The 22,312-nt window shown below is 50.9% G+C and overlaps 6 protein-coding genes across 6 annotated transcripts; 4 read left to right on the forward strand and 2 right to left on the reverse strand.

Moving 5' to 3' along the window:
- Positions 1-776: 776 nt before the first annotated feature.
- N7539_005425 (General alpha-glucoside permease) lies at positions 777-2,517 on the reverse strand (the record flags this gene model as incomplete). The annotated part of the gene is made up of 2 exons (XM_056935027.1): positions 777-1,820; positions 1,921-2,517. The coding sequence occupies 2 exons, from the start codon at positions 2,515-2,517 to the stop codon at positions 777-779; spliced, it is 1,641 nt and encodes a 546-aa protein (XP_056790221.1).
- A 1,044-nt stretch (positions 2,518-3,561) lies between these two features.
- Positions 3,562-5,295, forward strand: N7539_005426 (alpha-glucosidase; the record flags this gene model as incomplete). The annotated part of the gene is made up of 1 exon (XM_056935028.1): positions 3,562-5,295. One exon carries the CDS (start codon positions 3,562-3,564, stop codon positions 5,293-5,295), a length of 1,734 nt encoding a protein of 577 aa, XP_056790222.1.
- Positions 5,296-5,537: 242 nt separating this feature from the next.
- On the reverse strand, positions 5,538-6,734 carry N7539_005427 (fungal specific transcription factor domain-containing protein; the record flags this gene model as incomplete). Its single annotated transcript, XM_056935029.1, has 1 exon — positions 5,538-6,734. The coding sequence occupies one exon, from the start codon at positions 6,732-6,734 to the stop codon at positions 5,538-5,540; it is 1,197 nt and encodes a 398-aa protein (XP_056790223.1).
- A 1,778-nt stretch (positions 6,735-8,512) lies between these two features.
- Positions 8,513-9,802, forward strand: N7539_005428 (endo alpha-1,4 polygalactosaminidase; the record flags this gene model as incomplete). Its single annotated transcript, XM_056935030.1, has 1 exon — positions 8,513-9,802. One exon carries the CDS (start codon positions 8,513-8,515, stop codon positions 9,800-9,802), a length of 1,290 nt encoding a protein of 429 aa, XP_056790224.1.
- A 1,526-nt stretch (positions 9,803-11,328) lies between these two features.
- N7539_005429 (uncharacterized protein) lies at positions 11,329-11,805 on the forward strand (the record flags this gene model as incomplete). The annotated part of the gene is made up of 1 exon (XM_056935031.1): positions 11,329-11,805. The coding sequence occupies one exon, from the start codon at positions 11,329-11,331 to the stop codon at positions 11,803-11,805; it is 477 nt and encodes a 158-aa protein (XP_056790225.1).
- Positions 11,806-15,896: 4,091 nt separating this feature from the next.
- On the forward strand, positions 15,897-17,439 carry N7539_005430 (uncharacterized protein; the record flags this gene model as incomplete). Its single annotated transcript, XM_056935032.1, has 2 exons — positions 15,897-16,389; positions 16,478-17,439. 2 exons carry the CDS (start codon positions 15,897-15,899, stop codon positions 17,437-17,439), a joined length of 1,455 nt encoding a protein of 484 aa, XP_056790226.1.
- Between the last annotated feature and the right edge of the window lie 4,873 nt (positions 17,440-22,312).

Below are 22,312 nucleotides of genomic sequence, written 5' to 3' on the forward strand. Positions count from 1 at the left end.
TGATACATGGAAATACAGTTTCCCTACGTCATTGCCTAAGGAAAGTGAGTATCAGGTACCTACTTCTCACACTCCGCCATGGCCAGAATCAATCAATCAGCCTGATTGAGACGGGAACGATAGATAAATGGGGCATCTCGACAGAGTCCAAGGTGGAACCGTGACTTATGGAACCCGGATAAAGAGGTTTTCAGTCATCCGTAGTACGATTTCCATGTCAGCGTATAACCAAACAAATGCTTACAATCGTGGAAAGAGAGTCTGAGAAGCAACATATATCTGCCGAGAACTCTAGTGATAGGGACTGTCCAATTCATGAGAGATACATTAACGGCGTCCCACTAATCGGAATTCTCGGAAAAGCGTGATCGTTGCACCGATACGCATGCCTCAAAAGCTGGTGCCACGATAACTAACACTCGAAGACACATCGTTCTTATGTCATGGGGTGCACCGCTTGACTTTCGATCGATAAGCCTGTAGGTGGATACCCGTATGGTTAACAGGGCTGTTCATGGACCTGAATGGGCACCATTGAGCCTAGCACAAGGGCAAATAACTGCTGATCTCCGTGCACTCATATGGAACTCGCTGAATCATGGACGATGCACAGTATAAGAAGACCTAGGGAAGGCACGCAGGCGACCTTTGGCTTGAGCGGAGAAATTCGTTGCATTCATATTGAAGGTCTATCTAAGTTTCAATTTCTCAAAGTATTGCTATGCACCAGCCCCCCCCCCCCCCCCCCCCTCTCCCCCGAAGCAAAGATGCACCATTCACGACTCCACCTTCTCTACCGTCTCTGTGATAGGCATCTCCGACTTCGTCCCCACTGAGCTGGAACGATCGCTCGCAAATGGATCCACACGCGTCGAGCTGAACTTGCGCGCAGGAACGCACTGCTCAAACAACAAGTCCAATTCTGCATACGTACGTCCCTGAGGCTCGGGCAGACGGAAATAGCACCAGACAAAGCACAGCAAGCACATCCCGGCCCAGAAGAATCCGGCCTTGGCACCCCAGTCCCACGCGGAGGGGTTCAACATGCGGGGCGTGATGATGTTTGTGATCAAACCACAGATGTTGTACACGTTACGGGCGAGAACAATAGTCTTGGTGCGGAGACGCGTGGAGCTCAGTTCTGAGACTAGAGAGTAGCAGATGGGGCCAACGGTGGCATCGTAGGTGAAAGCGTAGATGAGGAGGAGGGACCCGACCGCCCATTGGGCGGCGATGTTCTCTCGTGATACGATGCCCAGGAAGCCGATGATGAGGAGGAGAAGACCCATGCAGGCCAGACCGCTGATGTAGAGAGTACGGCGACCAAATCGGGTCATGAGAGGCCATGAGCTGAGTGTACCAAGAGCGCCAAGAATGTAGAGGACCATGGTCATGGTGAAGGCGTTGCTGGGGGCCATGCCGGCTTGTTCGTAGAAGTAGGTGGAGTAGCCCATTAGGGCACTTCCACTGACCATCTGAGTGGCCCAGGTCAGACATACCACCTCCGTGCGACGTCGGTCCACGCCCCGGAAGCAGTCGAGGTAGGTTGTTCCGCAGGTCATACGTTTCTCGAGCTCGTTGGTGCTGCGGATCATGGCAATGGTTTCATCCGCGTTGAAATTGGGATCGCGACCGGGTACGGTAAGGCGATGTAGTGCATGGCGCGCATCTTCAGGTCGCTCTTTACGGACGAGCCACCATGGAGATTCGGGCGCCAGAGCGACACCAATCGCGATTGGAATCGGCCACAACCACTGCAGGGCAAAGGGAATCTTGTAGCCCCACTGATCGTCCCGATTCTGCATTGCTTTGAGAACACCCTGATCTTCATTAGCGTTGAACGCGCGCTTGTCACGCGGCCAGATGACACAAGAAGAGACAAGAGCCACAGCCTATCGTGAAAGGACCATCATGACTTACCGAGGAGATGAACTGGCCCATTACCCAGCACAGATTGACGTACGTGGTCAAGTACGGACGTAGCACCACCGGACACACCTCTGATGCATAGGTCGTGGTAACGGTCTGGAAGAGACCCCAAGGAATACCAATAAGAATCTCTCCCACCAGCAACACGGGCAGGGAATTTGCGAAGAAGATGATAAAAATAAACGCCACGCAGGCCATCAAAGCTCCGATAAGACTTTTGCGGTACCCAAATCGTTCAACAATAATACCAGTTGCGAATAAGCCCAGAATTTCACCCACCAGGGCTCCGTTTGTGAGACCCGACTGCCACGGGGCCGAGATCTGATAGGACCCATCGGGTAGTCGATCGCCAAACTCACGTTGGAATGGGCCGTAGGCGAAGAGAGTAGCGATCAGGGCATTGTCGTAACCCTCCATCACCAGCGCGGTGGAGAAGAGGATTGACCAGCCTACAGCGTGTGGATAGGTGCGCAAACTTTGCCGAAAGCTCATTTTGTGCTCGGCCTCGGTGGCGCGCTTCGCTTCGGGCTTGACGTTGTGGTCAATGACCCGAGTCGCGCCATCTTCGTCGACTAGAGCGACCGCCATGATTGATTTTTTGCAGTGAACAGTCCAAGGACCGTACGGAGGATGGGAATCACGATGAGAGAGGTAGTGGTCGGATGGGTTGAAGCTGGCGAAGCAGTCTGGATCTCAGGTAGAGTGTCAACTGAGTGTGAGAAGTGAAGAGAAACGGGAAGGTGGAAAAGAAGGAAGACACTGTGCTCCTTTTGAATGTTTGTCCAGGGTCATCCCGCAGAAGCTTCTCAAGATGGCCAGAAAGTTATCACCCCGGATTCCCCATGCTTGTCCCTTGACGATGAGAGGAGAATCTGGGGAACCCGACGCGCCGTGGAAGCTTCAGTTAGCCTCGTTCGGACCGAGATTGATCCAATCACAGGGTTCTGCGGAGACAGCGAAATTGAGAGTCAAACTGACCCTACGAAGTCCGGGGAGTCTGGGGTTGGGGGTTCTGCAGGGAGCCGTCAGCGAGCTTCGCCAGTCACGAGTAGGTTTCAACTTATGGGGAGGGGGAAATACCCTGACTCCTCCTCCGCATTTCCCGCACAACGAATCCACCTTTTCATCGCTCTCGCTTAAGGTTCCCCTGAGTGAGTCTGGATGCATTGACTCAATCGGGGCGCAACGGTCACTTTCTCTCACTGGAGAAACGCCCCGGTGAAGGAGTGAAATGCACCAATTGACTGAATCGCTTCGGCACGCTCCCAATCGGGTATCGGGCCAATCTTAAGTTTACTGTCGGCCCGAGTGCAGGCCAATCAGAAGCGGTCGGGGCGTTGCGCTCAGCCGGGGGTTGTGACAAGCGGGGTAACCCATCTCGGACCGAGATTAGACCAATGAAGGTAGGGCGAGTGGAGAGCGTAAGAGGATAAAAAGAACGAAGAGACATTGATCATGGGCGACATATTCGGTGGAAGAGCAATATTTTCTTCGCATCTGGTTGAGCATTTACGGCAGAATCGCAGACTCAAGCTGAAAGCAAGCTCGACTCATATTGAAATAAGTCCGCCGTGGTGAAGAAAGCTTGTTGGGACCATTCCAAGGCCGAGCCGTCGGTTCACCTCTTCAATCATGTCTCGGGAAGCGCCCTGGTGGAAGAACGCCACCATCTACCAAATATACCCTGCCAGTTACAAAGACTCCAACGGCGATGGTATTGGCGACATTCCAGGCATTCACAGTAAGCTGGACTACATCCATGACCTGGGTGTCGACGCCATCTGGCTCTGTCCCATGTACGATAGTCCCCAATATGACATGGGGTACGACATTCGGGACTATGAGAAAGTCTATGAACCATACGGAACAGTGGCTGATGTCGAAGCTCTCGTCGCCGCATGTCATGAGCGAGGAATGAAGATCTTGCTCGACTTGGTGATCAATCACACGTCGCATCTGCACCCATGGTTCTTGGAATCTAAATCATCCAAGACCAGCGCCAAGCGAGACTGGTACATCTGGCGCCCAGCCAAGTACGATGCCGATGGTAAACGACAACCTCCCAACAACTGGCGCAGTGTCTTTGGGGGCAGTGCGTGGGAGTGGGATGAGGAGAGTCAAGAGTACTATCTTCATCTTTTCGCCATTCAGCAGCCCGACCTGAACTGGGAAAACCCCATGATGCGTGCAGCCGTCTACGAGTCGGCCATGGATTTTTGGCTCCGCAAGGGCATCGACGGCTTCCGCGTCGATACTGTGAACATGTATAGCAAAGAGCAGTCGCTCACAGACGCGCCCATCATTGACTCACGCCTTGAGTGGCAGCCGGCTTTCTCCATGTACTGCAACGGGCCCCGGATCCACGAATTCCTGGGAGAAATGAGCCAGATCTTGACCAAATACAATGCCATGACTGTTGGCGAGCTTCCACATACACCAGAGATCGCTGATGTGCTGGCATATGTTTCGGAGAAGGAAAGTCAGCTCAGTATGGTCTTCCAATTCGACATTGTGGATATTGGGTTCGGCAACGTACGCTACAACACCGTCCCGCGGGACTGGACATTGCCACTGCTTCGCGAACGAGTAGCAAGCACGCAGGTGCTGATGGATGGCACCACTGATGGGTGGAGTACAACCTTCCTTGAGAACCATGATCAAGCACGTTCCATTTCCCGCTGGGGCAGTGAAGAGACCCCGAAGCTCTGGGCACGAAGTGCCAAGATGCTGGCAGTACTGGTTGCCAGTCTCTCGGGAACGCTTTTTGTATATCAGGGTCAAGAAATTGGCATGGTGAATGCACCCGCCGAGTGGGATATCAGCGAGTACAAGGATTTGGACAGCTTGAATTATTACAAGTTTGTGCAAGACTTGTCTGGCAATGATCCCGCTGCAATGGGAGCAGCGAAGAGCGCCTTGGCCCATCTCGCTCGTGACCATGCCAGAATGCCTATGCAGTGGGATGGCACACCCAACGCTGGTTTCACAACTCCTGAGGCGAAGCCCTGGATGCGCGTACACGACAACTATCCCGAGCTGAATGCCAAGCGTCAGGCGCTTGATCCTAAATCTGTTCTCTCATTCTGGCGGGAACTGCTACGAATCCGCAAAATGCACCCGCAGGTGTTCGCAGAGGGGATTTTTGTCGACACCGATCCCCTCAACGAATCCGTATTTGTCTTTGAAAAGCAGAGTATCCGGCAGAAGTTGGTCGTTGCTCTCAACTTCACGTCTGATACCCAGTCAGTTAACTTGACAAGCTGTCTTGGTTCTACCAGCCACAAGGTTCTGCTGCAGAATTGTGGAGGGAATTCCCTTGATAGGTTGGAAGCATATGAAGCACGGATATACCTTGTAGATCTTTGATATCGGTTCAGCCGTTGGAGAAGGAAGTTTCTCATTGCGAGAAAAGACGCCATGTACACTGTACATTATGCGACGGTGGTGCACCAGCAGTGAGGGCAGAAGTTGACATTTATGTAATTTGTCACCTGGTACAACAATACACGATGAGTGATTGATCAAGCATCCCATTGTCATCACAGGAATCCAGAAGTGGTCCCTTTTGTAGAGGAAAAAATCGCTGAGTGATCAGCAATTCGCAAGCCTCACAAGAGCAGCTCAATCTCCCTGATTTCAGGATACTTGTCTCGAATCATTTCAAATTTCCGTGTCAGCATGGCCGGCCGCAAGGTCTGGAACCCCGCAAATGAGTAGACAAAGTTCTTCAAAAAGACAATATCGTGAATTCGCTGGATGGTTTCCTCTCCACGGGCATGCGGAAAATGAAGGACCACGTCTGTAATGACGTTGGCAATCTCAAAGAGTTTCTCGAGGATTCCAGATCCATGAATTCCTACCATGTCGCGGGGTATGCCGACCAGAAATTGTCGCAGCTGATTCGATAAGCGAAGGGGAAATGAGAGCGATAAGAGCAATGATGAGTCTGGCGAGGAGGAGAGCAGAGTATTTGATAACGCAATCTGCCAAGTGAGGGTCCGAAGCCAATGTCGGGTGATGATCAGATCAGCCTGCATCATCCCGGGTAATTTGGAGACTTGACGGTGCCAAGTATTGTCCTCCAGCTGAAGCTGCTTGTTTTCAATCCACTCAGAGCCCACGCCAGATTTTTCTCCGAGCCAGTACTGTAGAAATTCACGGTCAACCAGGCAGAAATTGTTGATATTGTGATTGAACCCGATCTCGACATCTTCGGGCAGTGTTGGGTCATGGTCTGGTAGTCCTTGCAGTGCACTCAGACAAGGGGGTCGGCTGTAAGTCAGAGCCGTGAAACGCTCATGTATGAAACACTCCCAATAAGCACGTTGCAACTGTGCTCGCTCCGGCATGTCAATCTCATTCAGGGTCTCGTCAGAATGTGCATGAAGCATGTACAACAAGGAGATAGCTTCTCGCAGATAGAAGAATCCCATGTCCAGACGCCGAAGCCCGACACTGCACATTTCAGAAAAAAGACTCGTCATGACGGAGACAATATTAGGCTGAGTGTCAAATACCAGTGGCCGTCGGTGTTCCAGCGACCGAGTCAGCAGCGTCGCGATGCGCTCGCGCGTCGCGGGTGCCTCCTGGACGGGCTCTCCGCGCGTCAAGTTCAGCGTGACAGCAGCGAAAATGTACACAAAAGACGCTGCATCACGGCTTTCGTTCATCTGGGAGATCATCCTTTCAACGTCCTTTGCGGGAATGACTGGACTCATGGGAAAGACGTATTTTTCATATTCGTACAAGAACTCGTGGAAAAAGCTCGGGTTGGGATGAGATACAATCGAGGCTGGAATGGACATGGACACCACACGTGAAGCCAAAGGCTCCGTCGGCTCTCTTCCTGTACTGTTCAGATATCCGAGGGTCCGGCACTCGTTGATCACAGAGCCTCTTAGCAACTTTTTCTTCCGAATCGTTGATGTCGCTGGGGAAGTGTAAAGACATCGCAAACCAAGGTGGGTACATTGCTGGCATCGACTCTGGCCATTACAGCGAACTTTTCGCCGTTTGCACGGGTCGCAGGCTTTTGAAGCACGACTTTGGCTCATATTCTATTCGAAGAATCAAGTTGAAAAGTCTCCAACTGCAAGGAATCATCATACTTGTTCGCAAACGACGCAAAGGTCTTCAAACTCGGAGTGATCCGAAATGCGGGGGATGCTAAGCTGAAAGGGTTTTCTCCACATCTCACCTTAGCGGCATACAGTACGATCGGCAATGGGCAAACCCTCACTGCGTACACTTTCGAAATCATCCCGAGACTCGGCATTGATAGGCGTAATTTAGGTGATGCTGGAAGCGATGAGAGCCTGGAGAACTAGAGTTTGAGGGTTGTACCATCATAATTCTCCGTAGCATTTGGGTGCACAAATATAGAGGCTAGTGGTATGTCCGATGGGTTAAAGGTGCCGATCACGAGAGAAGTGACACGTGCGCCTGAGGCAGCCGATCCGTGGCAGCTCTCTCATCTCTTGCATCACCTTTCGACGTTTACGAGTACGAACCAAGAGACGCCAAGCCGGACTGCGATGAATACCTTATTCTGGGTGTCCGCCCATTCTGCCCTGCCCTATGACTGGCAACGCAATCCAAGGCCCTTTCGACCCTTCTGCGACGCTTCTCATGCATCGTGACCGGTCGGTCTCAGATGTGTGCACGTATAGGCTCACGGGGAACTTCTCCTGGCGCTGGCATGATCGCGACCATCATGGTGAGATGAGACAACACTTTCATGCCAAGATTCTGCCTTCGGCTCCATTCACGCTGGCGATCGCATCACGGTCTCTCACTATTCGCTGAAAGGCACCGGGTGCAGTGCGAAAGACATCTCCGAGCCTTTCGACACTCATGGCTACCGGGAGCATCCTCGTCAAATTGCTCCGAGTGGCTCGGTGGCTGAAAAATCCGTTGTTGTCGCAGACATGCACTTCCCCTCTAATCATTTCAGATCAAGCCATCCTGTATGGCTTCTCTCTGGTCCTTCATGACTGCCGGGTGAGGTGGAGCTCAATCATAGCAAAGGAGAAGCCCAGTAGGGGCCGGCTGTCTCTTGGCGCGTGTTTCATCTTCGATTTCCGGCCGATTGATGGGCTTCTTGCCGCGCCGTGGGCGCCACGCATATACCTCGTACGCTCTCTTCATTGGTTAGAAGACCAAATTAAGGTGAATGGACTGCAGAATCACCGGGCATTTTGCCTCACCGATGATGGATACCAAAGATCGCTTTTCTCCTCCTCAGATCCATCGGGCAATTTCTCGTTTGTCCAATCGGGCGTTTTCTCATCTAGATCGTGGAGGTCTTTTTCTTGATCTGTCTCCGAAGCCTTATGCATGGATCTGGTGTCTAGGCCCTTGCAGCTTCGATGGTATAAGATGGGGGACATACCCGTCTGAGGATGCCTTTCTTAGATTCGACTTCCATCCAAGCTTCACCTTCGTCACTCCTTTGTCGAATACTTGGCTGGTCCAAGCTGGTCTATTCCCCTTCGCTTCTTTCGATACGTCTTCACTCCTTTGACGCTTTTTTTTCAACTCAAGCCCTGAGAACCTCAAGGTCGATTCTGTTCTTCCAAGAAACATGTCTTTCTCTATCAATTCCACCAGGGGTCAAACTCAGATCCGGACCAAGGCTTTGGCCTTTTGTGCTGTCAGTGTAACCCTCGTTTTGTTTTGCCTGGGATCATGGTCCAGTGCTCCATCGCACGCGGTCTATAGCCGCGTCTTCAAGCGGGCCACCCAGGCTAGCGAGCCCGCCATTTGGCAGCCGGAAGCTGGCATCAAGTGGCAGATCCAGCTGGCAAATGCCGTCGAGGATATCGCTCTCGGTGCTGATGTCTATGACATCGATATGTTCGACAACGATGCCGGCAAGATTGCCGACATCCACAAGACTGGTGCCAAGGTCATCTGTTACTTCTCTGCCGGGACCTATGAAGACTGGAGACCCGATGCCAACAAATTTTCCCAGTCCGACTTTGGTAGTGAACTCCCAGATTGGCCCGGGGAGCGCTGGCTGAACCTGCGCTCCACGGGTATTCGCTCAATCATGCAGACGCGTCTGGATCTGGCCAAGCAAAAGGGCTGCGATGGCGTTGACCCTGACAACATTGATGCCTACGGCAACGAGAACGGTCTCGGTCTGACCGAGGCTGATTCCATTCTGTACTTGAACTGGCTGTCGTCGGAGGCCCACTCCCGTGGCATGTCTATTGGCCTGAAGAATGGTGGTGACATTATCTCTTCTGTCATTGAGAAGATGCAGTGGTCGGTCAATGAGCAGTGCGCCCAATACGACGAGTGCGATACCTACGCTGTGTTTACACAGGTTGGCAAGCCGGTCTTCCACATTGAATATGTCGATGAGATGGATGGCGGTAAGGCCGACAGCAGTGGCGACAACGACAGCAACGACAGCGGTGACAGCGGTGACGAGAGTGCCAGCGGCACCAGTAGCTCGAGCAGTGCCAGCACCACTAACGGCATCAGTGTCAGTAGTGCTAGTACAAGCGGTGCCAGCAGTGCCGTGAGTGACGAGACCAAGAGCACTGGGATGAAAAGCACTAACGACGCTGCTTCTGGTAACGAGCAGAATTCTGGCGCTGATGACGACTCCGATGATGACGACGATGAGTCTGATGACGGCGATGACGATGACAATGATTCCGACGACCAAACAACCACTCATGATAAGAACACTCCTGGCAGCGGGCGAAAGTCCAGGGACTGCAACATCCGTCGTGCACCCAAGCTGAAAGCCCGTGGTGTTACCGTCTCCCAGAAGACTCTGGCTTGCAAAGCCAAGAGCGCCGACAGATTTTCGACTGTGATCAAGAACATGAACCTGGATGCTTGGGTCCAGTACTGCTAGTTCATTTCCGTAGTGTGCTTGGCGCATCTAGGTGTCTCTTTTTCTCGGGGATGTGAGGATTGCTTTGCGGATTTCGATTTCGGGCGGTTTCTTATACAAAATGCATGTAGGTACAACTTCTCTTGCGAACTTTGTATGCTCCTTCCAAGTTGAAACGCTAAACTAAAATTACCTGTAGCTCCGCCTAGGTATCCTTGGAAATCGTCTGTTGATGATGAAGAACGCGCGGGGTAAATAGGCAGATCGGTGCTAAACCATGAGATCTGAAAAGTGTAAACTATGAAAGACATCCATCAGCTATGAAAGACATTTATCTAATGGCCCAGTCAGTGAGAATCGAAGGGTTAGTGATTTGGAGCGTCGGGCCTATGCCATACCAGATGGGTGCATCATGATGGCTCTTTTGGCCGATCAGGACTGGACCAGGACTGGACCTTGCTAACGTGAGTTGCTTGGTCTGATAAGCAGATGTTATCACCATACACTCAATGAGCACCGTGACTTATTGTTTACTTCCTACGATTACGCGGGGTGTATCACCTGATTCGAGCCATTGCGCTTCCTCTAGTAGATCACACACTTTCGCACACAATACAATCATTGCAACTCTCAAGTTGGCTCGCGTGATGCCTTTATCTTTCTTTCTTTTTCTTCCTTGTCTTTTTTCTTGATACTGTACGCCACCATTCTTGGTTTCTTTCCCTCCCCTCAACAGCTTTATTCCCAGGATGCCTCGTGGACGCCATGGCGGACTTGGCATCAATGGATGTGACCACAATGGATACTTCACTGTCGTAAGATGCTACATTGACGCCGAGGTAGGTCCACGGAGGTTCCTAGGCCCTATTTTCAATGATACTAAGATACTGAACATGGATCACTCACAATCTAGGACCACTGGACGTGTGAGCATCACTATTACGGCCACAGATCGCACCGCGTGACTTCGCACACATGTTTCTCAACCTCGTACGAAGTTCCATCTGCTCCTACAGTAATCCATGCCAACCATCAACCGACCGAATATCCTACAGCCAGGGCTGCCATTACTTCAGAAACCCAGACGGTAGCGATACATGGTACAATCCTCGTTGTCGCGGCACAGCTTGGATCAGATGGTCTTACCATGGTCAGAAAACGCCGTGGCAAAACCCACAATCAACATGCACCGAGAGCGTGAACCCGCCACCTCGATGGTGGATTGAGAAACATGGGATCCCAGCCTCTGAAGCACAGAATAAGATATCGGCTTCGACGCGTCGTGGTTTTGGAAGAACTGCTAACTCACGGTGCCAGATGCCCTTGCTGATGAACTGGATCAACGTTTCACCGCGCGAGGCACAACAAGATACGACAACTACTTTATTGAACGCGGAGAAATCAACAAGCCTCTCTCTGAGGAACAGCGACGGCTTCCTTCAGGTCGACCTCAACATTTCACCCGTCGTGGAGTCATTGGGCAATTACCACTTGAGCCCTCGCGAAGTGGCTCCCCGTCTCACTCTGGGAGACAACCGCTGATAGATATGTTCATGGTCGAAGATTCACAAAACCAAGAGCGAGAATCAAAACAACCTGCTCCAGCCAATGCAGACCAGCCCGGATTGAGACCAAAGACCAGCGGCGGCCCGTCCCACGCTGCTGATGGCGAAAATGTAATTGTGAAAGTAGAAGCCATTGACTTGGAGCCTGACTCTCGAAATGTTCTCAAGCAAGACGAGCATCAGGAACCAATCACGAATGCTGCTGTTGCGAATCTCGACGGAAATGAGAATGCAGCTCAGGAAAGGAAGAACCGCAATGAGTCTGGAGAGGGAAAGCAGCAGAAAGAAACATCCAGCGAGGGTCTCCAAGACAGCACACCGGAATGTAAAGTCGATGTGACCACAAGACAGCAAAAGGAGACCCGACTAGCGAAGAAGAAACGGAAGAAGCAAAGACGGAAACGCAAAGTGCGGAAAGTGCTGAGAAGACTAGCAGAAGCCTTGCAAATGTTGGATTAGGTTGTTGCTTGTTACTATACCAGTATCAGCCCGGGTTGATTATGTTTGTCGTTGACGTTGCAGCATGTTCAATTAGGCGTGTGGGATTCTTACTTGATGTTTCTCTCGAATCGGAATGGTACCTATCTTAGGTGAGACAGACACTTGATAGGTACCTTCTCTTTGGTCGCGTCCGACGATCTGACTTCAAATGCGATATTTATGTCTGCGTATTTGCTTTGGGTAGGCTGTTGCAACGCTCGTTTCGTCCTCTGCGATGAGCGGGCACCATTTTCAGTCGGTTCGGTGCGACTGACTTCTGTCGACACGACGACCGACTACAACGACTTGTATGCATGAGACTGTACCTCCACTGGCCGGCTCTTGTCTACACTCCACAGTCTACACTGGTGGGTGCACTGGGTGGAAGGGCTTATCAGTGTCTACCCGACGAATCAATCTTATCATGTCTGATCATGTCTGCCGAGCAGCGATGAGCTACTAGTCTGTACGCCTTTTCCCCGAGGCAGAAACTTCAGAACGTCTCTCTAAAGTTGACGTCCTTGAATCGACTTCAAGCTTCCCAAGAGTCAGGACTCTAGAGACCTTGAGAAAGACATTGATCCGATACCTACTCGCTCGCTCCAGACGAATATCAATTCCTCGCCTATACTCGAAACACTTTCTGCAAGTCGAACTGCGCCTCACCCCTGTACCTCGATTGAATGTCCGCCGGGAAAATGATCTCGGTGAGCGCGTAGGGCATCATCGCAAAGTGAAACACGGCCATCCTCGGATCTTGAAATTGAGGGTAGAAGCCACTCCAAGTGGAGACCTCATCTTGCAGTCAACCCGATCTCGGGTCAACATGGCATTGCCCAGGTTGGAACCGAGCTTATCGATCGATTATCGTCGAATGGAGTTGGGTGGTTGTATGTGCTTCCAAGGACTGTAGTTAGTAGTTTACTAGTTACTACAGCAATGTGGTGTCACTGGTGTCACGTGCGTAGTCGATGCTCAGTGATTCGGGATAGGTCGATTAGTCAAAGCCGTGCGCAACCGAGATGGTGGTCAATTCTCGGAGGACCAGGGGTAGGCGGTTCCCGAAGAACGGACTCTCGGCGTTTATGGCGTGGTGCAATGTGCATGATACTTTGGCGCTGGACGCCATCTCCGCTCGGGATCACAACGCGTGGCTGGCGGCGCTTGGATGTGGTTTACATCGGTGACTCCTTGTGCCGGAGAAGCAGAAAATTTTCCGCTGGAGGTGCCTCACATTTTGATGGTGGCGTTACTGTCGAGGGGTTGTGGCTGACGGGATGTGGCGTTGGGCGCATGCAGGTCAAGAAGTTTCAGGACTGGCGAGCGCCGAGGGACACTAAGGTGTGTGATCTATGTACTAACTACGTTATTATATTGGACATACACAACAGTGCCTCTCGCAACTGCAAGATGCCACTGAGAGATTTGTCCGGTTTGATATACTTCAGAGCGAAGTCATGTCCATGCTACGCATATGGACTCGAACACACGTCCCCACCGAGAAAGCCCACGGCGAGGGAAAAATTCAAACGTGAACACAGCAAATGGGTATGTCGAGAACCGATGAGTGAGGTCATCATCATGCCCAGCCCTCGCAGGGTTCTCTGTGCCTCCTGCGACCCAACCTCACATCCGAATCATCTTTGTCATCCCTTCTAGAACCTCTCCTTGTTGGGATGACCGTGGGATGCCAGAAAAGCTCTGCGTGTCAGTCTCTAGCCCTTGTTGTCTTTAATCACTGGGCCCTATATTGTCAAGGGTGACTTTAACCTAGTATCTACCTACATCCGACACTGCGTCGTAGACTTGTGCTACTGGTAGCAGTCACTGTGTATCGTTGACCGTGGTGCAGGCGTCCGTCGCACTGTCGCCTCCAGCTCGCGAGTCACGCTCCTCGATTTATCCTGCGATGTACAAGAGTTATCCATGTCTTTTCGCTCTTGCAATAGTCGGGTTGGCTCGAGAGATGCATCTTCACCGAAGTTGCATCCATCGCCATGCATACTGAGAGTACAATACATTGGATGGACTACGACAATCGCTCTCGTGGAGAAGACCATGATCATCATGACCGTCATCATCGGCATCATCATCGACGACGGTGGTTGCATGACGAGTGTGGGCCTGACTCCACCAGCAGTGGATTTCCGGACAGGTTCAAGGGGAAAAGTCGGAAGACGGTGTGAACGAGCCTTCTGTCTGGGGGACAGGGTTTGTGGTGGTGAAACATGTGTTCCATCAGGGGATGAAGAGGAATGTGTCCATGTATGATCCGGAGAGAGAATGATTGTGGAAGTGGTGTCTTCAATTCCAGATGGTCACTGTCGTCTCTCTACAGTAGACCAGAGGTCTAAACCCCCTCCTGGTCCATCATTCCCCTCGGCGGCGTGCCGGCGGGGAGAAGGAGGGGGAGGAGCGGACGCACGTCCTGCGGAAGGGAAGAATGTTTCCCCTTCGGGATCCACCGGCGCTCCAAGTCATTACGTCATGTGAAAAAAAAGAAGAAGAAGAAGAAGCGGCCGGCAGAACCCGTGATGGGCAGAATGTATCCCTCTTCCTCCCTCTCCATTGGAAGAGCATCTTCTTCTTTCTCGAGTCCTCGACAGGGTCAACTTGAATGTGGCCCCGTTGGGTCCGGTGGAGGTCGATCGGGCTACCGTCGTCCGTCCCATCGCAATCATTGGCATCATTACAGCCAATCAGGGCGCTCACTGGCCTGCTGCCTCGGGTATCGGTGAGGCTACTAGTCCTGCATGGTGCATCGTCCTGCCGTGAATCTGCATGCCAGTCCGAAGTTCCAAAACTGCTCCCTACTGAAACGGTCTGCATGCTTGGAGGGGGCCCGGGATACGAAGGGGGATCGGGACCTCCGCGGCAACTCTGCCGAGTGTCTGAGCACCGGGCTGATATCGTCCGTGAAGAAGAAAAAAAAAAAAAAACAACTCATACGTATCGAGAAGATTTGACAGAAAGGCAATGAAAATCGACAAGAATAGGTCAATTGGATCCTTATCATGTACAGTAGTAGTCTTGTCTGATGTTTCGTATACTGCCTACAAGATAGAGAATATAGTTATGGAATGACCGCAGTGGCTGACAATGCAGTCATGGGTGACAGTGACATTAAGAACCTAAATTTCACGCCCTGAACGATTGGCCCCAGAAGGACCAAATGTCAGGACTGGATGAATCCAACAGGAGGGGCACATTCCCTTTCCCTTCATCTCTCTCGCTCTCTGCCTTCTCCCGTGTCGTTGTAGCACTGAGTGGGGGTATCGCGAGGATCTGGGACAGACCAGTTTCGCCCGAAAACGGCCGTGGTTGCAACGACAAGCCAGCCGTAGGAGGAACATCTGGTCGAAGCAAGCACTGAAGACTCCTTTTGTATCAGAAAGGATCGTCGAAATAGACCCTCGAGAATACTCGTAGAGATGAAAAAGGGAGAGGTCAGTCGCTTCATTGTTGGTCGTCGTTCTTTTTTTTTAATTTTTTTCTTTTTACAGAATTTTCTTGGGCTTCTTTGCGACAACACTGGCAGTCGTGCAGTAGTGTACAATCTGTACGTCCTTTTTGTCTGCGCGATTTGACCCAAAGGTCAACCCACGTCATGGTGTCTTCAAGTGGACTCCACGACACCAGAGGTGGAGGATGCCAAGTGTAAAAGCTGGCGGTGCCAGTGGTCCAACGTGCGACTCGCGACTCCACTGGGAGGATCCGTTGGATGGATCTGCGAGGGCCACGAAAGGTGAGAACCGCTCACCACGAGTCCGGTTCTCGAGAATATAATGACTTAATGATTCCCGGGACCCTCCTTTCTGCCCGTATACTTTCTCTCTTCCAAGCTCACGGTAACCTCGCGTGGGAGTCCCCTTTACACTGCTCCGTGGCTCGCTAGACGAACCGCTTTCTCCTTCTCCCTCCTCTTCTCTTCCCTACATATCTCGTGTTCATACTTTTGTCACAAGCAACGGTCTTCTTGCCTCTTCGACCCTTCTAAGATCCCTTCTGGAATATACACTGCCCCTCCTTCTAGTCCCCTTCTCTCGCTTCCCCTCTCCCCTTCTCTCATCATGACCTCTCCCGGTGCTCCCAACGGAGCCGACACTGCTCCTCAGGACGTCGCTCCGAATGAGATGCCCGCCGAGATTCCTCGTCCCAGCGAGCAAGGAAAGGGTCTCGGACACAGCCTGGAGGTGACGAGCAGCTCCGGCCAGACCATTGAGGTCCCCGCTACCCGAAGCTCGATCAGTGACACGCACATGCAGCGATTGAGTCTGTCACCCTCCATGAAGGACCGCCGCGGTTCTCGCAACTCCTTTGGTGTCTCGCTGCCGATTCCTCGCGAGCCGCGCAAGTCATCACGTCTCTCCGTCGTGGGCAAGCCCACCACTCATGTGCGCAACATCTTGGCCTCTGAGCTCCAGGACCAGGAGAAGGAGAAGGTCAAGAAGGTCAAGAACATGTGCTTCTGTTTCGATATTGACGGTGTGCTGGCACACGGTAACAATGCCATTGCGGAGGCCCAGGCCTGTCTCAAGATGTTGAACGGTGACAACGAGCTCGGTAGGTTTTCATTGACGTCATCGATCAGATACCCATCAGGGCGGTAGAGAACTAATTCTTCAATTTTTTTTTCTGTCTGGCACAATAGGCATCCAATTCCCCTACATTCTTCTCACCAACGGTGGTGGTAAGACCGAGGAGGCTCGTTGCGCCCAGCTCTCCGAAGTTCTCGGTGTTCCCATCTCCACCGACCAGTTCATTCAATCTCACACCCCCATGCAGGCGCTGGCCGAGTACTACGAAAATGTCCTGGTCTGCGGTGGTGAGGGATTCAAGGTCCGCGAGGTCGCCGAACACTACGGATTCAAGAATGTCATTCACCCCAAGGATATCTTGGCCTGGGACCCGACAATTTCTCCCTGCCGCAAGTTCACCGAGGAGGAGCAGAAGCTCGCCAAGCCCCGCGACTTCTCCAAGTTCAAGTTCGACGCCATCATGTGCTTCGCCGAGTCCCACGACCAGTCCACTGAGTTCCAGATCATTCTCGATCTGCTGCTCAGCGCCAACGGCAAGCTGCTCACCCGCGCGAAGAATCCCGCCGCTCGCGATGCCGTCGCTGGCCACATCCCCATCTACTTCTCCCAGGGTGACTTGCTCTGCCCCACCGAGCACAAGGGTCCCCCACGTCTCCACCTCGGTGCGTTCCGTGTTGCGCTTGAGGCCCAGTACAAGGCCCTCACCGGCCGTGATCTCGAACGTATCGTCTACGGTAAGCCCGAGCGTGCCACCTACATTGTTGCCGACGAGATCATCAAGTCCTGGATGGAGGAGATCCACGGCGAGAAGCGTCTGCCTGAGAACGTCTACATGATCGGTGATAACCCTCAGTCCGACATCATCGGTGGTAACCTCTACGGCTGGAACACCTGCCTGGTTCGCACTGGTGTCTTCCAGGGTCAGGGCAACGACGAAAACAACCCCGCCAACTTTGGCGTCTTCGATCACGTCTACGACGCCGTCAAGGCTGCCATCAAGAAGGAGATTGGTGATGACTTCAAGTTCAAGTGGGACCCCAAGAAGCACTCTCCTCACGGCTCTGCCGTCGAGTAAATCTGTGTCTCCTACCCTCATGACTTGACGCGCCCTCTCCATAATCTCTTGACGATTATTTCTTTCCTTCAACCTCCCCCCCCCCCCCCCCTCAAGGCCAAGCTTTCTTGTCGGTGATCTGATCACCCTCCTCCAATAATGAAGGCGTGCGTTGTTTCCTTTCCTGGAGACATATATCCCTTTGGAAAGAATGTTCTGTGAATTTGGAGGCTAAAAAAAGCCATCGCATTTTTGTACTAGCTTTGGTGTTGGACCTTGTCTTTTGATAAATCTTTTTATCTTTTAACTCAAACATTTGGTCGACGAAATAATGAGCAAATTTACGATTTTACCAATGTCCTTGGAGATTTGAACACTCGAAGTGAAAAAAGTAGCACTCAGAATGTATAAATATACTCATAGATCCCGAGGCATAGAGTCGACGTGGAACACACACGCCCGAATAGTCCTGCCACCAGACTTCCCGCAAGTACATCGACGGAAGCCTCACTTACTCACCTACAATCTCCCGTGCGCCTGCACCTCAAACTTAGGTATAGCTTTTGGATTCGAACCCTGCAAACCTCGAACGAGCTTATCGACGATGCACGCACAAGCGTGACTCCCCTTCAGAAAGCCCCGGTCTGAATTCACAAAATCGAGAAACTGGTGGGTAAGAACCAAGGCCACGCCTCAATATCGACACACATGAAGCCGACACGAAGTTCCCATTATATTCAAGTCCCCCCGCCGTTCTCCTACCTCGTACCTTGGGGTAGGTCGAGTGGAGTACAGCACACCTCCAGCTTTGCCGGGACCATGATCATGACTCACCGTATTATCACCTAAGTGATTCGTCAATCGTCATTTGATGCTCCGGGTGCAGCTTGCTGATGAGTAGCTGACATCGATCAAAGAAGACGATGTCCTCGATGAGACTTAGCTCCGAGCAGTACCGCATGGCCCGGCGGAATGTCGTCCACTGTCCCTCAAGATACTTTTCTTTCCAACACTAACGGAGTGTGTTCGTGAGCTCACAGTACAGATTGGAGCTTGGATTACTTCAAGATCATTTACAACCAGAACGCCCCATCTCAATTCATCAGAGAGTACTCTCGCCTCTTTCTTACATATCCCGTGTGCTCATCGCCATCTATAGTTAACGGGAACCTCGCCTGATGACTTCGCCTCACTCTCGAACTACCTAGCGAATGTGTGGCGTTTAGCAAGCGCAACATTTGATGCTTTCCGATCCACAGCCTCAGATCGTGCTAAAAGTCTCAGACTTCACGCCCATAAGACCGTGAACCCCATGCTCCATAAGATCAACTCTGTCACGTGGGAACATCCAACCTTTCTCAGTGCACGTGTCAAAGTCACCAATTGGAACTATTACATCAAAGTCAGATCTATAGATTTCTGCACCGTCTCTGTGTCACTTACCTACTTGCCCAGGGTGGAACGATAGAAATTGTCCCACGAGGTGGAAGGAACAGCTTCCGATTAATCGGGCCTTAACCAGCATGTTTCTCACACATGGCCGTGCACCGCAACCGGTTTCCCATTCAGTGTGAGATGAAGACAATTGGAACATGAATCCAGTTCTAGTGGCTACTATTCCCGTCAACACTGTTCGCTATAGCACAAAAAACGCAATGGTACATAAGCCTATTTCTAGTCGCTTGCTGCACGGCACGAGATGTGTGGAGGGGGAAAAAACTAGCCTCATTCAAAGTATCAGCAAGATACTTGAGAGGATTGTTTCAAAAGATAGGAAACCATGTCTATAGTAGACAGGGCTTTATAAGAATCTCAATCTAATTGAAAGCTGCTAGTGTTGAGGGGATAAAGACAAAATCAGGATTTGTGATTCTCGTCCGATGTCGCACGGTGCATATGTCCCTGTCGTTTTTCATGCTCATCAGGGTACCGGCCAGTCTTGTTGAGGTCAGACGTATCTGGGATTGGAGCGAAGCGACGCGTGACAAGGTAGAAAGGGAAAATCACACAGCCGTGTCCATGTTGACAGGAATCAAGACCAGTGCAGATAGAAACGTCGCTTTAGCCGGAGACATCAACTGCTTTTGAAAGGTGCAGATCCTAAAATTGGGAAAAGGTGTTTGTATGGCATGTGATACTGCCGACTCACCGCAGTTCATAGCCTAGTTGGAACCTCTCCCCCCTGGTAATCTCACACCTCCTCCCTCTCACACATGGTGATGCTGCACCTATTGTAGCCACCTACCAACAGAAGACCTATTCTCATGTCAAGCAGTTACATTCGCACACTGAGACACCAAAAGCCAAGCCAGGAATGGGCCAGTGGCCCCTGTCACTATCCTTGGAAAAAGGGAATTTGGGGGGATATCATTTCACCATGTGTGGTCCTACAGAGACATTGCACAAGCACGTGGTATCTGGTGTCAACAAACTTACTTGTGCTTCAAGGGTCCAACCAAAGCCCTGTGGCTGCATTGCATCGGCATGGTTCTGGAACCTTGAGCCGGTGCTTGAAATGGAGCATCGAATTTCTGTAATGTCTTTGAGTTGAGTTCTGTGTCGTGTTCAAAATGCATGACGCTTGAAGAGCATGGTATCTGGACCTGACGGGCTACATTATACTTCACACAAGACGACGATGAGTCCCTACTTATGTAATCATGTAATGTGATTCCGTGAATACCTAGCGAGAATGATTCTGACCAGCATCCAAGGACATGAAGCTCTTGTATATGATCCAAGCTCACAGAACTCCCCCTTTGGCTCTCTGCAGTTGATAATACGCAAAACTCATAGAGTCACTGTATGGAATGAAGCAAAATACCTGGACTGCTGAGATCACGCTACCTTTGAAACAATACAATCTTCAGGTCAGCGAACGCAGGTCATTGAATCCATTCAGCATATGCAATCAAGCCCGGCATCAAGGCATGATTCTCCCATGATGGAACATGATGATTCTGTACGGAGGCCCCGGCGAGCAATCCATCTTTTCTGACATATGAATTCAAAATATAGGCACCTTATCAAGTTTGGACTTTTGGGTCTGTATCACTGGAACTTATTAGATTCCATTATCGATACTACTGTACTGCCAACTTCCAAGTGCCGACCGTACTTATTTACATCAAGGCAACAAACAATGACATACGAATTACGAACAGCCAGACACTTACCGTCACTATATACTTACTGTCTGGATCTGATCCCTCGGTTTCAAGAAGACAAATCGAAGCATGCATTACACTGTTGAGTCGTTGACTGTTAACTGTACTACTGTAGTAGTACGACTAGACGCTCCTTAGCTCATTTTTCCAAACGGTGGCTACATATGCAACGCAGGGTGAGATGCCAAGACAGGCCAGCTGAAATGCTCGACGCCCAGATTCGGCTTGCTTTTTAAAGATTCGTCCCTGCGTTTTTAAAGTTTAACAGGACCGTGACAATACTTTCGAATTGAAATCTTGTCTGGCCAGCCTGTCACATGGTGCTGGACGAAGATTGTGCCCCTTTTTCTTCCTGTACCTCAAGTCTCCTAGCTGCAAGCCTTAAAACGCTTATATATTGCCGGAAATATCTACCTGTGGTCTAGCTTCCCGTGTGGACTAATCGAGTACCCCTCTTAATAGGGGGTGTCCTTAGGCTGTCTACCTCGCTAGGACCAGAGCGGAAAGGTCGAACTCTAATCTTCACGTGACTGTACTGTTGTCTTGTTTTGATGTTGTATTAATTAAGAGACTGGACCCTTTTTTGCAGCTTCTTACCGCCTACCGATTTCCCGACCGTGAACACCAAAAACTTATTAAGAAGTTCTCTACACTACAATACTATTATCTATAGAATAATATTATATACTTCCTTAATACTTTGTAAGATTATAAGAGGATAACGTTTTATAAGTAATTTTATAGGGTCGGTGATTTATTAATGGAGGACGGGTAGATACTAGATCGCGGACTTAGAGAATTTAAAGTACTCAGTCGGAAAGCAAAGACAGAATCGTATTTTATTTTAGAAGTCAAACACTTTCGAAACGACGAACGTAATAAACCCAAGAATTGACCTTACTATTTCGATCCTAGCGAGGTGGACAGTCTAAGGACATCACTTAATAGGGTCCAGAAAAAAAGGAGTGAAAAATTCCTTGTGTATTACCATCTTCACCGACAAAACTGCCATTTCAAGCGTTCGATAGGGAGACTCAGTGTACGCGAGAAAATCGTACTGTAACATTTCAGCAGAAACGTGGTGATGTGGTGATTGGGGGCCAGTCGCAAGAAAGAAAGGCAACCGGATTCCTGGTTTTTGGGTCCTGTAGGGGCTAATTGAGACCGGGTAGGCTAACCTCTTGGAGAGGCAAATAAGGCCCCGGCTAATAGAGCCAAGACTGACAGGGTCCAGGTTCCGGTGTTCGGGCGTCGTTTGTTCTGCTCTGATCTGCGAGAATTATCGGTAATACCCAGTTACCTACTGTACTACTCAGCCTCCAGTCCCTCCACTCTTTTTTTCCATTGCTGGCTAAGCAAGAAACCAACAGAGCCTGGACTCGACAGAAATACACCGTCAGCACTGCAGCTGACGTGGATCAAAGCTTATGTAAAAGTTTGCCATGAAGTTCCCGGCCCGGGCTTCCATTCATGGATAAGGAAGGGTCTTTGGAATGTGGATGTACTGTATGTTTGTGCAGTAAGATATTCTGTGGCTCTTCACTTGAGACCAGACAAGGTGGGACCTTGATGCACTGTATTGCAGGTAAAGTACTGTAACCCCCCCCCCCCCCCCCCCAAAGCGGAGACTCTGCTAGGCGGTCACTTTTGCCTGGCGCAACTCAAAACCCCCTTTCGGTGGCGGCTCCGGGCTTTTGAAAAAAGGCCGGCCCCCAAATTGTGATTCC

The sequence above is a fragment of the Penicillium diatomitis genome (assembly GCF_028827545.1).
Source record: "Penicillium diatomitis strain IBT 30728 chromosome Unknown utg000005l_segment0_segment0, whole genome shotgun sequence".
In the NCBI taxonomy this organism is placed as follows: domain Eukaryota; kingdom Fungi; phylum Ascomycota; class Eurotiomycetes; order Eurotiales; family Aspergillaceae; genus Penicillium; species Penicillium diatomitis.